Consider the following 16,768-nt stretch of genomic DNA (forward strand, 5'->3'; position numbering starts at 1 on the left):
ACCGACAACAATCAACAACTACAACTCACACACACACACACTTCACACCGACCAACCAACCAACCAACAGTCAAGATGCAGATCCAGTCCGCCCTCGTCTCCCTCGCCCTCGTCGCCGGCACGGCCTCGGCCTACGAGCACGTCTACACCAACGGCACCTACACCATCACCAAGGTCTGGGACGCCGTCACGACATACTGCCCCCAGCCCACCACCCTCTGCTTCAACAACCGCACCTACACCATTGAGAAGCCCACCACCTTCATCATCCCCGACTGCCCTTGCACCCAGACCTACGTGAGTAAACCCAACCCCGCATTTCTCTATATTTCTTGCAAAAAAAAGCCCTGAGCCTTAATAGCTAACATGTTACCACCAAAAAGACCACCAACAAGTGCTCCGAGTGCCAACACCCAACCGGCTACGTCGTCCCCGCCCCGCCCACCCAGACCGACGTGCCCCCCGCCGTCCCCACCCAGACCGGCCTCATCACCTGCCCCGGCAGCCCCAACTGCCCGCCCGGCGCCTCGGGATCCGTCGCCGTCCTCCCGCCCGCGCAGACCGGCTCCGCCGGTGTCGTCTGCCCCGGTAGCCCCAACTGCCCTCCTGCTGCTTCCGGCGGTGCTGGCGGATCCGGTGGCGCTGGCGGTGCTGGTGGTGCTGGTGGTGCCTCTGGCGGTGCTGGCGGTGCCGGCGGTGCTACCCCCAGCCAGACCGGCGCCCTCGTCTGCCCCGGCAGCCCCAACTGCCCCGCCACCGGCACCGCTGGCACCAACGGCACCAAGCCTACGACCGTCGTCGTTGCTGGCGCCGAGAAGAACGCCGCTGCTGCTGGCGTTGCTCTTTGTCGCTGGTGTCGTTGCCGTTCTGGCCCTGTAAAAGGGGAAATTTTCTTTTCATGGTTGGCAAAACATTCCCCAACAACCTTTCAAGGCTTTTCCCCTTCCTTCCTAGAAACTCGACTTGCAACCGTTTTTTTTCTTTCTTTTTTGGTCGAACCGTTTTGGTAATGGGGGAGACTTCCAAAAGCGGAGAGCAGGGAGAAACTTCAAAGACTCTGTGTTGTTGAGGGGGAAAAAGGGCAGAGGAGGAGGGGGGGTGAAGTGAAGCCAGATTCGCCTGCGCCTTCTGCACTCCTGTACCCCTCCCCTGTTTCTTTTCCGTCTTCTTCATCTGAGTTGAAAGGGTTCTTTCGTTTTCTCCTCTTACAATCGTCATCTCTTCCTTGCGGACGGGTTTCGAGAAAAGAAAGAAACTTTTGCAGTTCTGGAATCCATGGGTTTGGTTTGGAAAACTTGCTGATCCAAGCTTTGGAAAAGTGTGTGGATCCAACATCGTTATTGTTTAGTGTGTGCGTTTTTCTTGTTTTTGTTCTTTTATCATCATCATCATCATCATCGTCATCATTGTTATCACGCCCCGTTATTGTATCACGCCGATTACGCCCAGAGATGAGGATACTTCTTAAATCTTGCATTGGGGAACTTAGACGGGAGGGGGGATGGGAGAGTAGAGACAGCAGCAGCATTTCTTATGGCAGTATCCCGCTAGAACCCGGGTGAAAGACTGGGGGAAGGGCGGGATGACACTGCTTCAGTGGATGAAAAGGGGACGAATGAAGGATCTCCTTTGTAGAATCTTGTTTTTTGCTGGGTTCTGTCACAAGGGGGAAGGGGGATCGAAAAAGGGGGATTCGATTGGTATTATTAACCCACTTCAGCATCATTATCACTCTGCATCCTTATCAACGCCATCATCATCCTTATCATCCTAATACAGGTGTATTTCTTTGATACGCCTTTATATATTTTATCCTCTTTTTTTTAGACTTTATAGAATTATCACTTTTGTTGTGTGTGTGTCATATCTGGGCCTATCATTCCTATTGCCGTTTGATGAATTTCTGCCAAACAGGATATATTGGACATATATCCTCTTTGTAATCATTTCAGGGCTTGCCTCCAGGGCTCAGACTTGGTTCAACTTCCCTCTAAGCCGACAGCCGGACTTGGGAGACCCAATTGCCCATCCTTGATGTCACTTGTAGATGATTAACTTACCCTTCATCTCTCTCGGACAGCGTCAGGACCATGGGCGGTAAGTTGAGCAAAGGAGGGAAAAGAAGGACAAGGCATGAATCTTGAGGCTCTCGATAAACCTCGAAATTGTTTTGGCTTATTTGTCGATGATTGTCGAGCTCAGCCTGCGTGATTGGGGATGAGCGGAATGAACCTAAATGAGTAATGACTCTGGTCAAGTCTATACCATCGATATCTGTAACGGGTATTTAATGATGCGACTGGAACACTACGGGCTCGGTTTCAGTTGCAGTGAATTCGCAGTATCTGCAAGCCAAGGAAAGATCTATCTACTTTACAAGACCCGAGTTGGACAGAAACAATCGTATTCACTTGTACAACTCGGATTTTGATGAGCCTGTTATCATTGCGAAAGATACGCTACTCTAAAAGTATACGTTGATTGCTCTTGTCGCTAAAGTACAGACCTTTGATTTTCTCTGCCTCGGAGAACGGTGACCCATAGAGCAATCGTTGCCCTTCCCCGTCACTTGGCCTGAAATTGAAGAATCCCACACGTTCGTACGTGTAGGATTTTCGAAGTTCCATGTCTCCAAAATACTCGATGAAGTCGCCCAAAGGTTTCAGTATCAGACCGGCAATCTCGACGCCCTTTGCATTGACGGGAGGTTCCTGGGTACACATCAGTGGTAGAATGAACAGCTCCGTCGGGGGTGAACCGTCCTGATGAAAGTCGAAGACGAAAGGATTATAATCCAGTCGCTCCGACTTTCCATCAAGACTCAGCGAAACCTCGTCGTTGGACATGTCTGATACTTTGAGATTATAGACGCTGCCGCTCATGCCGATATAGCCTCCGAGTGGTATGCGGTGTCCTGCGGGAGTATCGCTGTGGGCACTATGGTAGAAATGACGCGCGAGATGTAAGATACTCTCATCGCTGTTCATTATGGCCTTGAACGAGACCTTGCCTTGCACGGAAGCCCACGACCAAGATGGCGCGGGATGACTAGGTCGGGGCTTCTTTTCCGCCACAGGGTTCAAGCTCCAGCAGATTTGTCGGGCGATGTGTGTGTTCCAGATACCGGAAATATATCTACTCAAAGAGGCATTAGAAAAGATGCTTGCCATTCCATTCAAGGCCGCAAGCTTGTCCTTGTCGTAGGTCAAGCTACAGTCCGAGTACTCCTCAACCAGGTGCTCCCAGACAGTTGCAAAAGTTTCTTCATTCTCTGGCGAATCCTCTTCCTCTTGGGGGCGCATTCTGCGAATTCGAGTGACGCCTTTCTCGAGCTCGACCACTTCGTCGTCTGGTGCCACCGGTATGCCGTCGGGCAAGCTCTCACAGGCAAGACGCCGTCTGCATTTCCAAAAGACTTGGTCTTTACCGAAATGAAGAGTCCTTTTGGGCAGTAGGCGTTCTTGAAAGACCCAGCCGCGCTTGTACAGCGGAGCTCTGTTGTAGTCGTTCAGGATGGACGTGTGATCCCAGACGGTGTATTCGCCAGACGGGATATCCGTCCTCTCTGAGTAAACAACAAAGGATTCCAAGACGGATGGGTCTCTCACTCTAAAGAGCCCACCGTCGGGTCCCTCAGAGTGTGCTGCAACGATGTTGCAGGTGGAGTTGGAGTACACGTCGTCCATTCTGGAAGATTCTCTCTTCCAGTCTAATGGGCTATCTTGAAGGATGCATAGCGAGTCGATCCAGATGTGGCGAATATTGAAGTGATAAGCTAGCGCAATCGCATCGCGGAAAGTCTTGGGGAGACTCTCTATAGCTGTGTAGTTCTGGAATCCGGGGAGCGTGTCCGATGTAAGCTGTACGAATGGTGAAGAGCCCCAGCGGTGACTCAGCGTGAGATAGCCTCCACAATTGGGAGGAGTTTTAAGCCTCTCGGTGGCAATGATCTTCCACAAGTAACTGCCTGGGTCTCCAATATCAACTAGCCTTGAAGGTAGCCAGGTCGAATGGCTGTAAAAGACTCTGCATTCGGGGTGGTTTCGGACGCAGTCGTTGAGCCACCTAATCATTGTTCCAAAGGTTTTTCGAGAGTCCATGCGTGGGCTCAACCGCGCAGGTGGCTCGTCATCTAATATCTCATCAGTCATGTCAGTAGTAGGCTGTCGAGTTCCGAGTCCCCGTACTGAATTTCAATCGGGACAATATAACTTACCGGGGCTACGTTTGTGCAGATTAAAACAAACCAAGTCATCCAGATCATCCTCTCTCCACGCGCGTTCCGTATACTGTTCAGCACTGGCGAAGAACAACCTTACGGGATCGGATCTCGGATGAAGAATGAGATCCTCATTCAGAACAGTCGAAATGCTCGGGCCCGCAGAGTGGCGCGCAAAGCGTTTACAGAAATAACATCCCTTTTCGACTGCCTTGGCGAGATCCTCTGATGATTCGTGATGCTGATTGCGACGTCTTCGACGGAAGTCGTCGGCCTTGACTGCGTCTTTGCTGAAAGCATTCTTGCATGCGGTGCAGAGAACAGTGTCATTTGAGTGGGTGAAGGTTGGACGATGGATCTGACGATGTTTTGGGGGTGGGTTGTCGTCGAATTGTATAGTTCGTTCCGTAGATCCGTCTCCGCTGGATGATTGATTTGATTCTTGAATCATTTTAAGATATGACTAGGTTGGTTTTCGGATAAAATCTAGCACAGATAACGGACAGATTGTTTGTTGTCCTGAATTATACACAGGTGTTGATGGACACCATATACGCAGACCGCCCCTTTACTCGCAGAGTCTGTCGTGAGTTTACAAAGGACGCTGAGATTGGAGGCAACTCATGTGGGTAGAGAAGTCCGACTGGGGAATTTTAAAGATCAAGTGCAAAGATTTTTCTTGAATAGAATCTGTCATTTGATAATTGACGATGGGATCGGAGAGAAGTATCGAAAGCAACTGGACGTGGAATTGAGGAGGTACAATTCCCGGTCGTATACAGTGCGGATGACTCGGGTACACCAGCGACCGGCACTGTCCCAACTACACTGCCTGAATTCGAGGTATCCACAACTTCAACCTCACCCATTCATCAGATCAATTTCTCATCCGAGGTCTGGTGCGTAACGTTCCTCACCCAGATATACTGAAGATTGAAACAGGAAACTCACTGTTGGAGTTCAGATCAAAATTCTGAAGTCAGTGTCCAGGGATCTTCGGGCATTCTCGCCTTAGCCACCCCGTTACAAGACATGGAATGAAAGCCCAGCCGATTATCTACGAACCTCTCAGCATACTTCGAAGACCGGCGGTCAGCCAACATGGATGCCCATGAAGACGATGGCGACATCAAGTTGCAAAAGGCCTCATCAGAACTCATCGCAGAGTTCTCTCGCTCGCTTCCGCTCTTCCTCCGCAAACCCGATGGCAAGACCCTCCGCGCCCGCGTCAGGGTGTCGGAGACCTCACGTCTGACTTCAAGCGTAAATACCCCCTGCACTCAATCTCATTTCCTTCCACGTCAAAACACATTGAATCCATGATACTGACACATCTCATAGCTCCTTGACCCGTTCCAAGAACTCCCTCAACTACTGGATCCTCATCTCCCAGAATGGCTTCCCCTCCTTGCATCCACGTATCTGGAACACCTCAACACCCGCTCCCGGGCCCGGGCCCGGCCATCGGCTTCAACCCGCTCCCAGCTCCTGGAGCCCCTGAGCCTCGCCATCGCCAAAATCATCTACACCTTCACCAAGATCCGCGGCGAAAAGGTCATCGTTCGATTCCTCAACGTCGAGTCCCGCCACATCGAGCCCCTCCTCTCGGCTCTTGAGGTCTCAGAGCGCGCCTCGTCGACCACACGCCCCGCACTCAACCCTCTTTCTTCACCCCAGTCATCCTCCCCAGCGGCGACATCGTCATCGGGTGCCACCGCACAGTGGTCCTGGGAAGAGCGCTACCTCGTCCTCCTCTGGCTCTCCCACCTCCTCCTCGCTCCTTTTGACCTTTCGACCATCTCCTCCGCCTCCGCCGACCCGGACCTCACCCTCCCCACGATCCCAGACTTTGACTGGCCCGATGGTCTTCCGGGAATCACCGTCCGCATCCTACCCCTCGCCATCAAGTACCTCGCCACCTCTGGCAAAGAGCGTGATGGCGCCCGCGCCCTGCTCGTCCGCATCGCCATGCGCCGCGACATGCAATCCCAAGGCGTCCTCTCCGCCCTCGTCCGCTGGTCCCTCGCCTCCCTCAAACCTTCACCATCCTCCGACGCCACGACACCGGCACCGCCGCAGCCGTCCTACTTCTACATCGGCGTCCTGTCCTTCCTCGCCGGCGTCCTCCGCTCCTCCATAAACACCTCCGACATGGACGCCTACCTATCGCCCATCTTCCTCACTGCGCATGCAGTCGCCTCCGCTGAAGACGCCCAGGACACCACGGACACCCCGTCCGTCTCAACCGCCATTCGCTCCGTCGCTGTAGCGCGCAAGATGCTCATCAAAGTCATCCGCTCCGTCACCGTCCTCCTCCTGCGCAGCAACAGGTCCCCGTCAGCCCAGCAGAGCACCGATGAGCTGGTCGAAATGTCCATAGGCTACCTCCTAGAATCCCTCGCCGACAACGACACCCCCGTCCGCCTGGCCGCCTCCAAAGCCCTCAGCATCGTTACACTCAAGCTCGACCCGGACATGGCCTCTCAAGTCGTCGACGCCGTCCTGGACTCCCTCAACCGCAACGTCTTTTGGACCCGCGACCCGGGCACCTCCAAAGGAGCCTCTTCTGCTGCCACCACCACCCGCGATCTCACAGCCGTCGACCCCCTAGAATGGCACGGCTTAATGCTCACTCTCTCCCATCTCCTCTACCGCCGCTCCCCGCCCGCCTCTCAACTCCCCGCCATCGTCCACGGCCTCCTCCTCGGCCTCTCGTTTGAGAAACGCAGCACCTCGGGCGGCTCCATCGGTACAAACGTCCGCGACGCAGCCTGCTTCGGCATCTGGGCCCTCGCACGCCGCTACACCACCCCGGAACTCCTCGACGTCCCCACCGCCGCCGTCGTCGCGGCACGCAGCTACCATGGGGCCGCATCCAACGTCTCCATCCTACAAGTCCTTGCCACAGAGCTCACCGTGACAGCCTCCCTCGACCCAGCAGGCAACATCCGCCGCGGCGCCTCGGCCGCCCTGCAGGAGCTCATCGGGCGGCACCCGGATACCGTCGAAAAGGGCATATGGGTCGTGCAGGCCGTAGACTACCACACCGTCGCCCTGCGCTCGCGTGCGGTGCACGACGTCGCGCTTAGCGCCACCAAACTTTCCTCGCAGTACGGCGCCGCTCTGCTGGACGGCCTGCTCGGCTGGCGGGGGATAGGCGACGCCGACGTTGTCTCGCGGCGCGTGGCTGGCGCCTCGTTTGGTACGCTCACGCTGGAGCTCGCGCGGCAGACCGGAATCGGTTCTGGCGAGTCTGGCGAGTCTGGCGGCGATGACGTTGCGCAATTTACGGCGTCCATCGAGAGGGTGCTCGCGCGCCTGCGTACGCTCCAGACGCGCCAGGTCGACGAACGACATGGTCTCGTGCTCTGCCTCGCCTCCGTCATGGATAAGTTCCCCGAGCTGTTCGCCGGCAAGCCGGTCGATAGCGTCACTGTGATCGCTCACCGCATCATCGGTGAACTGGAGGCACTCTTCAAGGAATTCCAGACAACGACGTATCGTCGACCAGAGCTAGTCGCCGAAGCGTACAACCGTTTACTCATTTCGTCATTTCCTATCCTACAGGCTACTTTATCACCAAAAGACGCAATCATCAATCTAGAGCCAGGCTACAAGGTCGTATCAACAGACAACACCGAAACCCTACTCAAAACCGTCAGGACAATCGACAACGCCCAGGACATCAACAACAACCCCGACGGGGTAGTGAGTCTAGTCTCGACATTTACCCCCATCGTCAGCGCAGGCCTCGCCCGCACAGAAAAGGAGGCCGTCGCCGCGTCCTCGGAAGCGGCGCTTGTCCTCCTCGTCTTCTCGCCCGTGCGAGAGCGCAGGCGCATCGTCACGGAATGGGCCGGCGCCGTGCGGCAGCGGCCGACGTCGCGCGCAGCCAGCGACACGGGCACGCTTTTTGCGCTGACGATGGCGTACCCCGTCACGACCACCTTTGGCGGCGGCGACGGCGACGGCGACGGCAGCAACAGCGTCGTCTGCGACACGATCCTCGCGCGATGGGCCGGCGACAACGACATTGACACGCGCGTGGCGATCCTGCAGACCCTCTCGCAGAGCGGTTTGCTACGGGACCAGGCGCTCCTGTTCCTCGACCTGCTGGCGGAGGGCCTGAACGATTACACGACGAACGCGAGGGGCGACGTCGGGTCGCACGTCAGGTTGGAGGCGCTCAGGGCGAGTAGGTCTTTGTGGACTATGGCTCTTGGCGTGAATCGCTCTCACTCTACGGAGCATGATAATGAGGGCATTACCAGGGGAACCGACAACGTCAAGAAGATGGAATGGCTTCCCGCGGCGGTCTCGAAGCTCTTCCTACGTACGCTGCGTCTAGCTGCGGAGAAGCTGGATCGCGTACGGACTGAAGCGCATGCGGTCCTTGCTTTGACTGTTGAGCCTAGGTAAAGGAACACCCTTCCCCCTTTCTTTTGACTATCTTGACAGTCGTCTCACGAACGGCGAGGGAACGAAGAACAAAAAGGACCCCGGCTAACAAAGAAAACACACAATAGCTTCGCGACAACCTTCACAAAGCTCACATTTTCATCCAAAACCTACTTCCAAACGCTGCTCAACCTCTACGCGACAGAAAACAGCCTGCAGCCGCCCATCGCGGAGCCGGCCAGGGCCGATGCCGGGGCCTGGATGGCAGAGCTGCTGGCGGGCTACGTCACATCAGCCGACACGGGCAACGAGGACCTGGTCATCGCCTCCCGCGCGGCGCTGGCCGACTTTTGCGCCGCGTCGCCGCGGAACCTGGATGCCGTCTGCGTGGCGCTGGTGAGGAACGTCAAGACCAGGCAGACGCCGGGCCAGAGCCAAGGGGACCGCGTGGTGGTGCCGACGCTGGAGATCGTGGCGTTCCTCTGCCACATCGGCCTCTTCCAGAAGTGTCGCGAGGTCGACTTGCGGCACCTGTGCCTGCAGGTCCAGAAGGCGGGTTACAAGACGGGTAATGTGAGGAAGCTGGAGGCTTGTATCAAGGTGTACGGCTGCGTGGCTGGGTTCGACGAGGCGTGTGCCCGTGTGGATAAGGAGCACCTCGGAAAGGAGGAGGAGGAGATACTCCAGGGTAAGAGACGGGACGGCATCTCAGAGGCCAGGAAGCGGCTCGGCGCGTTGATGTTTCATCCCTGGCCGAGGGTGAGGGGCCTTGTCGTCGACGAGCTGTGGAAGCTGTTTGGGGAACAGGATGAGAATGGCGGCGGCGGCGGCGGCGAGTCGCTCAAGAGCGTCGACTGGAGTAAAGCCGACAAGGCCTCCATCAATCGCGTCTTGGAGCAGTTTGCATTGTCTCGGGCAGCGTAGTCAGGGCATACACTAGCACCAATGCGAGCGTTTTGGAAGACGCTGTGACGAGAGATTTTTTTTTCTTTCCGTCCCAACTGAAAGAACAGTTGCCTTTCCAGTCAGTGCGGTCCATCTCTTCGAGAAGATGGTGGTTCATCTGCCGAACTTTGACGCTTTTTCGCGGGAAAGAAGTGTGGGAAAGGAAGGGGGGGGGTTGGCGAGCTGTCACAGAACTTCCGTTCCCTTCCCGCTCCCGCTCAGATTTTCAAGGTTCGGCTCATCCTTGGAAACCTTTTGTCCTTTCGGCCGGCAATCATGTCCAAGAAAACGATACCAAGTCGGGATAGAACTCAAAAGTAGAAGCTCAGACAAAAACCACGTGTGTTGGCAGCATACCTATCCAAAGCACGCCTTCATCGTCCGGTGGGGAAGGGGGGTTGATTTGCCCGCTCCCAGACGGTGTGTTACCGGGCAAGGAAGGTGAGAGTGTTGGGGGGAGAGAAAAAGGGTTGCATACAAAGACAGGCGGGAAGCTTTTCGCTGATGAGAGGGTCGAACCTTCATGCCCCGACTTTGCTGCAGTGTAGTGTACAGCATTTGCAAGATGTTTCCTCACCGTTGCTGGTACGGCAGTGAATCAACACGTACAGACTACAATCTAAATACCCGTGGTGGGGGGTTTCGATGCGGCCGTATACAACTTCGGTTTTGTGAGACCGAAACTTCACGAAAAGCGCCAAGAACCCGGTGTCATCAAAGCCCTCAATGCTATAATGATGCGTGGACCACCCGTCTCTCGCGCGCGGCCGCCGGTCACCGAGGTTAGACGGACATCTCGCCGGGCTTCTGCTACCGACAGAGTACCGATGGAAATCAATCGCTCCCTCGGGGAGAGCAGCAAAAGCAGAAAGGAAAAAAAAAACACTAGTAATGTCAGTTTTTGACATTTTTCATGTCGATCAGCTTTTTTTGACTTCCGCTATCCTGCGGAAACGAGATGCTGGGTCCGAAACAAAAACCAGTAGAAATGTTGTTGAATAATGCCAAGCCCCCTTCCCCCGATGACCCCAGGCACCTACCTAATCGCAAACTCTTCAAACTCTTCGTGCAGAAGGCCGCAATGGTCGGTCGATCTCGGACTGTACCGTACGTATACAAATGCCTGGTCCAACTATAGCTTTTTAGCTTTGGAAATCCTTGGGTTGGAGTAATCCTTCAGCAGAAACTCCAGACCCGAAACCGAGTTTTCGATGTTCTAGTAGTAGTGAGAGAGAAAGAGAGAGGGCACCGTTGTACTTTCAGATGCCTCCTGTTTACGAATGTGAGCCAAGCATCCCACAAAAACAAATCGGATCCGACATTCGCGTTTCATGGCCAGTGTGCCCTTTTCCCCTTCATGTCCTTTACGTCGTGTAAGCTGGGGAAGTACTGCGTACACGTCTTGCTCACGGACGTTGGTGACGTTTTGTCGATCGGATGACAACGCACGGCTAGTGAGAACCGTAAGGCGTAGAGTAATTCTGCCTGGTGAGCAAGCCGCCCGTATCAGATGCCGAAGCGGATCATAAGAGACAGGTGCACAGGCACACAGGCAAAAGTCAACAGCCGTGGCCAACTGCTATGCTAGCAGACTACAGAGTATGACGATTGAGGCTGGGGCTCCTTCGAAAGACTCTGAGGATCGTTCAATGCGCAGAATCGGGCCGTTGTGACCGTGCCATATTCCAAGCAGTGTGCCAGTCAACAACGGCATAGGAGCCGTGGGAGTGTCTTTGGGAGGATGCGATCGGATCCTTTCATGTCTCAAGATAATGTAATGTCTGGTACAGCGGACACGCTCCTAGGTGATACGAAATTCCTGCGGGAATTTGTTTTTGCCAGTAATCCGTAGAAGCTGGGAGATTGAGGTAGCCTGCGCCGCGTTTTGGCGACGCCATCGACACGCAAGTGGCAGCGACGCCCTGCAGACTTGTTCTGGAGCACCTTATCCAAGGCCGTTTTGCACACGTAACAGACAAAATCGCCGTGTTGATAACCCAAGCATGGCTTGATGATCCCTGTGTCAACTTGCTGTTGTATCTGATGCCATTCTTCGATAGTCTGGAACTGGCTCGCCGTTCGTTTCTCCCTGGCGGTTCTCTGCTCTTCCACGTGGATTTGACACAAAGAACCCTGGAAAGCAATTTCAGCTTCGAGGGACACAAGATGATGGGTGCCGGGGGGGTTAGTCTCGATTTAGCCATGGTGTGGCGGACGAGGTTGACCTCGGATTCCCCAAGGCGCAAACTGGTGAGACAAAAGTAAGTACGCCTGTAAGTACCAAAGTAAGTGCCCTTTCTCCCCCCGGATTGAGGGCTTGTCAGGTGGGCGCTAGGAGATGGACGGGTGAAAGACCAAGCCCGAAGAAGGAAAGACGAGTGGCAGTAGGCGACCGAATATGGCGAGGGGTAAGTCGGAGGTGTAGAGCAACAGACGGATGGGGGTGCGGGCATCGATGTGGGATTTTTGATAAGTACAGAGTATTATCTTGAGCTACTTTTGACGGAGAGAGAGGCTGGGATTGGTCGATTGGCGGGCGTCAGGTTAGCGTGGAACTTCCCCCAAGGGCCCAAATGGTATCATTCAAAGGACCTGCTCAGTCGGGCAAGTTGGCAGATATGCAGTGAAACTCTTCAACATGTCTCCAAGGGACCGAGTGGTTGTTCTTTGACAAGTAAAACCAGCCCATGTAAGATACTTTCAGGAGGTGCGCCGATGCGGCCGATTCCGCACGAAGATTGCGAGAATTCAGCCACAGGGACGGGCTAAGGAAGGATGTTGTTGGGTTGGAAACAATTACTCTGGTAACCTAAGGTGCTGGGTGTCTGAAGGTTTGTATGCCGGACAAGCGGTTACTAGACGGTTACTAGTTGCTAGTTAAATACCCGGGCGCCATTGGTATCGTATCTGTTGGTTGTGTGGGGTTCTCTTGTCCTCCGACTTTGGAATTGACATTATTGGCCCGAATCGAGGCTCGGAGCGGTGTCGCGTGAGCGACAGCGGTGTGAAGAGGCAGACTCGGGAACGCCACGCCACGCTGCCTGTTGGTTGGTGTTGTCTCGTGCATCCCAATCATTTTCGCGAGCTCTGGGCGTCGAAAAAAGATAAATCAAGCGGACGACGATTGTGGCCTTGATAACCGGGAAGAGATCTTGGTCAAGATGGCAGTTGTCTGTTCCAACCATATGGCCGAAGCTGGTGTAAGCCGGCAGAGATATGATTGGGAATGCATGGCTGGGGAGGTAGGCACCTACACAGTAGAAGGTACTTACTACGCAGTACTCCGTACGTATGCATATCTTAGGTAAGGTGTTGAGATAGCCATCATCAGTGGCGTGGCATGGCATGGCATGACATGACATGGCACAGGCGGCGCGGTAATATGTCGAGGCGGAGATAGGAAGTGCCAGTGTCAGTGCTAAGCAGCAGGTGCAGATGCACATGAGGTAGGTACCTTTGCCCTTGCCTTGCGCTGGGGAAGCAGATTGAACCCGCAAGGCACCCTCTTGCTCGATGCTGACAGCCGCTGCAACACTGGATGGCAGATTGCACAAAAAGGACGGGAACCTTTGAGCGCCGCTACTGCCCGTGACTACGGGCGGGACCGGATCTGACCCGCACGGCGTGGCAAGGTAAGGTAGTGAGGTGCGTGAGACGGATGAGATGGCCTTGTACGGCTTACATACAAATACATGGCATCCATAAGGCAAAAGGGTGCTGTATCCGGGCCGTAATAAGGTAAGTGGTAGCTGAAGCATGATGAGTAGGTATCCGTATGTAAAAACAGAGCAAGCAAGCAACCCATCTCCATTGATCCATCTCGATTGTCACAGCCGAATCGGGCCACTTACGGGACCCCGTGCAAGCCGTGGACTCCATCGTGGTTCCCGGTGACAGGAAACTGGATGGGTCTGGCCAGTGGGAGGCGGGAAATGGCAACCTAAGCGGTGGCCCATGCTTTTCCCCCCGATGTTCAGGACTTTCAATGTGTGTGCTTCTTCCCAAGTTCCCACCCGTGCGTGCCTTGCCCCTTCTTCTCCCCAGAGTGGTATCCGTTCTGTGCCATTCTGGTAGTGTAAATGGTCAGTGGTGGTTCGGCGGCGGGTGTCATCCACTTGTTGCTGACGGGGGCCTTGGCCAACAGATGACGAGATGGCCTCTCCCGCGCTGTCCACTGTTGGGGCCGCACGCAGGGGAGCAGGCTCCAGAGCAGGGCATGACAGAGGCAAGGCAGGGTAAATCGCAAGCAAGGTACGGATACGGCAGAGACACGGGTGCATCGCTGCATCGCAGGGCAAGACATGATGTGCCTTGAGTGGACTGCGACTTGCAGTGGCCGTTGCGATTCTCCCCCTGCGGTCGTAAGGACGAAGACGGCAATGGCGTTCTGGTGCTCAAGGCAATGTATCCCGAACTCATGGGGTGAATGTCATGGTATCTCAGATACGGAGGAGTACTGTCTCTGTATCCGTACATTGTGTAAAGATTGTACAGATATTACTCCAAATCCCCATGGCGGGCTTGGTGCGACGCACACCACCAAAGTAGGTTTCTCACTACCCGCCATAGTCGGTTAGTCTGGTCTCAGACTGAAGAGGGAAAAAGACACACAGATGGTTTCCTCACACCTGACTCGGAAACTGACAGATATCAGCTCGTTGCCCGTATCTCTCGTTTGCCGTACGAATAAGTACAAATGCCCAGAAATAGGGCTCCGGCCGAGGGTGGGAAAAGAAAAAGGGCATCAGTACCCGTAAATGTGAGGAAAGGATTGATAGACAAACGCAGCAGGTCCACTCCCGACTGACTGCTCTTGCACTTGTTCGACTTTGCTCCTGCTCTCCGTACCTGCCAGCCTGCCGTGCCTGCTTCCTGCCTGCAATCTGCGTTGCTTTCCTTCCTTCCTCCCGACCAAGCCCTTGCTCAATACACGCCCCCCTCTTTACCCCCACGCCCAGCCCCCTCCCCTCCTCCTCATCCTCCACGTCCCACCGTCTCAGTACCCTCTTCTCCCTCACCCTCACCCTCAGTCCTGGATCGCAGCTCTCCTCTTCTAAGTTCTCCGATCTCCAAATCCTCCCCCACCACCGCCTTATCCTAACTATTCTCATCGCGCGCATGTACCCTGCAATTTTTTTTATTTTATTTTTTACCTGCCATTGATTGAACTCAAATTTCAGCTGGACTGTCGACTATCTCGCCTTAGCACCGCTAAATTCTTCGGGACCCAAGTTACCCAGCGCTTGAACATACTCTCAATTCAGGAACGGCCTAGTCTCATGTCAACCATGCTCTCAAGCTCGAGTCTCGACTTTCCCACGCGGCAACCCTCCTCCTCGGAGATCTTTCCCTGGCGAGACTGAGACAGACAGCTTCTGATCAGGCAGGGAAGAAGACCCCGTGACTGTTTACTGGTATCGTTGATTTACAACTTCCAGCGCTATCGGACCGCGGTCGATGCCTGGTCTGTGCCATGGTCGGCCGATGTTGTGCACATCCCTCCTTGTTAGGTAGTGTACTTGGCTGCGATCGTTAGATGCTGATACCCAAGGGAGAAATAAACAGCCTTGACCTCGAGGCATCGGACGACGCTCTGTTATGGTACTTCTTTTCGACGAAAGCTTTTCGATGAAAAGAGTTGACTCACCTCACCCGGCGGCAACGCAGCGGCCAAGGCTTCCGTCTCCTGCGTCAGCCACCTGAACGGCTTGGCAAATCATGAACCTTCACCCCCTCGATCTCGCAGCTGTCCGCCGTGGTTTTGTGTCATCCGCTTGCCGGTATTCCTCGCCGACATTCCTCGCCGACCATTTGTCTCCTCCGCATCGGCTGTTGCCTCCCCCACGCGCCAGCTCAACAGCACAGCTACCCAGGCACACGAGGCCGATAATCGTGTACTTTGCGTCACGCCAACGCTAGAGTATACATACTCGACTGGGCGGCTGTCTATTACATGACCCTTCCCAGAAAGCAATGATAAAATACGGGGCCACACGAGGTAATGCAGCTGTCCGCTTCAGGACGACAGCCGAGACGCGATTGCGCTCCTCTCCAGCTCCTGCTGCGCTATCCAATTCCACATGCTCAAGTCGGCCGGCCGAGCCCACCATCGCCTCAATCCTATCACCCTTCTCGCTCTATCACCACCTGCGGCAACCTTTTGCCTGTCTACGCCGCAGCGGCAATCAATGGGGCCTTTAATTCACCTCCGGTCTACCAAGAAATCCTGGCAGTGTACCCAACACCACCAAGAAACCTACCACATGGTCAATATCAGATTATCAGACCATAAGCCCAGGCTCGGCCGCCTGGCCAAGTCCAATTAAACAAACCGCGGTTATCTATGTCTCTCCTTCTCCAGGATTCCCAACCCTCAGCCGTGCAGCGCCATCAGGCCATGGCGGCCGTCAACTGCATCGAAGCAACCGAGAAGACATGCATCCTGTCGGCGACCATTGGTATTATCAAGTGCCAAAACCGGTATGCCCTGATCTACTAATAAAGTTGCAAAGCTTACCAACGTGTCGGACCATGCCACCGTCCTTTCTTCAGTCGGCAGGACAGTGCAGAGCAGAGCAAGGCCATCAGCAACCCAAAGACACTTTGACCCTCCACAGCCATGAAAGCCAACCCCTGTCAATTTAACCTGACAGCCATTGGAGTCTGGACATCCTTGTGGGCGACTCTTCCCCGGTAAAGAAAGAGGGCAAGGGCCAAATCGCCTCCGCATCGTCTCCGCGCGCCTGCGTAGGGCCCTCGAATTCGCTCAGTATGCACGGAGTAGACAGTATTCGTACACTACGCAGTATGGTTTTCTTTTGTACTCGGTTCGGTCAGTCCATGCAATGATTGACTCCGAAGAGGGAGTCAGCATGCGGGCTATTGTGTATACTGAATTACTGATTCGATGAGCCAAGGCACTGAATTCGCGACTTTCCCATCCATGTCAGTCAAGGAGGGGGCGTGCGCAACACGGCCGTTCAACGGCCGGTCCACCAATCCTGCGAAGAAAGGCTGGCCTCTCGTCTGCCGTCGCCTTATCTAAGTGGAGAGGCGCACACGACTGGGAAATCAAGACCACCTCCAGGCTCCCAGGCAGTCAAGACAAGACAAGACAAGTGGAGAGGGGTTTTGGTTGGCGCTCTGTGTGTATGCCGGTATACGATAACGGAGTGGCTTGTCAATGCATCCAATGGCTCTAGGGCC

The 16,768-nt window shown here is 54.8% G+C and overlaps 3 protein-coding genes across 3 annotated transcripts; 2 read left to right on the forward strand and 1 right to left on the reverse strand.

Annotated features, from left to right (window-relative positions):
• Positions 1-75: 75 nt before the first annotated feature.
• N0V96_005929 (uncharacterized protein) lies at positions 76-954 on the forward strand (the record flags this gene model as incomplete). Its single annotated transcript, XM_065757531.1, has 3 exons — positions 76-297; positions 384-875; positions 934-954. 3 exons carry the CDS (start codon positions 76-78, stop codon positions 952-954), a joined length of 735 nt encoding a protein of 244 aa, XP_065613874.1.
• Positions 955-2,459: 1,505 nt separating this feature from the next.
• On the reverse strand, positions 2,460-4,073 carry N0V96_005930 (uncharacterized protein; the record flags this gene model as incomplete). Its single annotated transcript, XM_065757532.1, has 2 exons — positions 2,460-3,990; positions 4,066-4,073. 2 exons carry the CDS (start codon positions 4,071-4,073, stop codon positions 2,460-2,462), a joined length of 1,539 nt encoding a protein of 512 aa, XP_065613875.1.
• A 1,247-nt stretch (positions 4,074-5,320) lies between these two features.
• On the forward strand, positions 5,321-9,541 carry N0V96_005931 (uncharacterized protein; the record flags this gene model as incomplete). The annotated part of the gene is made up of 3 exons (XM_053189447.2): positions 5,321-5,482; positions 5,561-8,634; positions 8,746-9,541. 3 exons carry the CDS (start codon positions 5,321-5,323, stop codon positions 9,539-9,541), a joined length of 4,032 nt encoding a protein of 1,343 aa, XP_053052900.2.
• Positions 9,542-16,768: the final 7,227 nt, after the last annotated feature.

The sequence above is a fragment of the Colletotrichum fioriniae genome (genome assembly GCF_027942845.1).
Source record: "Colletotrichum fioriniae strain IMI 355084 chromosome Unknown scaffold_6, whole genome shotgun sequence".
NCBI lineage: Eukaryota > Fungi > Ascomycota > Sordariomycetes > Glomerellales > Glomerellaceae > Colletotrichum > Colletotrichum fioriniae.